Consider the following 505-nt stretch of genomic DNA (forward strand, 5'->3'; position numbering starts at 1 on the left):
AATCTATTTTTCTCACCTTTATCATGGTCTTTTAAAACATTATATACATCCATTAGTTGTAAACTGTCCGTATCGTCTTCATTTAGTCTGTTCATTGTTGAAGATTCTGATTCATCCTTAGAAAACTATAAATTACCATTATTTTTCTATTGTTATTTATCTAATTATAATATTTTTATAACTTTCAAGTATCTTTTTGTTTCTACTCACTCTTTCTGTTATAGAAGATTCTCCTTTTCTCTGTGCAATATAAGGATCAAGAAATTTCATATCCTCATACAACCACCAGGTAGGTCTATAAATCTCATCAGCTGATGCACCGCTTGCTTTTGATTGTTTAATGTTATTGAGATAATCTAAATATTGTGATCTTAAATTGTTGATCTTTTTTGCGATTTCTATTGTTATTGGTTCTTTTGTGATCTCTGTATACTGATTGCACATTATTTGTAAAGCTTTTTCTCTTTTTATACGATTATGATAATCCACAGATTTTACAATGTAT

General features: G+C 27.9%; 1 protein-coding gene across 1 annotated transcript; it reads right to left on the minus strand.

Annotated features, from left to right (window-relative positions):
• Positions 1-16: 16 nt before the first annotated feature.
• LOC108763327 (uncharacterized) lies at positions 17-494 on the minus strand (the record flags this gene model as incomplete). The annotated part of the gene is made up of 2 exons (XM_018510834.1): positions 211-494; positions 17-125 (listed from the first exon to the last, which is right to left on the minus strand). Coding segments are annotated over exons 1-2 (343 nt in total), but the record flags the coding sequence as incomplete, so codon positions are not given.
• Between the last annotated feature and the right edge of the window lie 11 nt (positions 495-505).

This window comes from Trachymyrmex cornetzi, unplaced genomic scaffold, assembly GCF_001594075.2.
Source record: "Trachymyrmex cornetzi isolate Tcor2-1 unplaced genomic scaffold, Tcor1.1 scaffold3542, whole genome shotgun sequence".
NCBI classification, from domain to species: domain Eukaryota; kingdom Metazoa; phylum Arthropoda; class Insecta; order Hymenoptera; family Formicidae; genus Trachymyrmex; species Trachymyrmex cornetzi.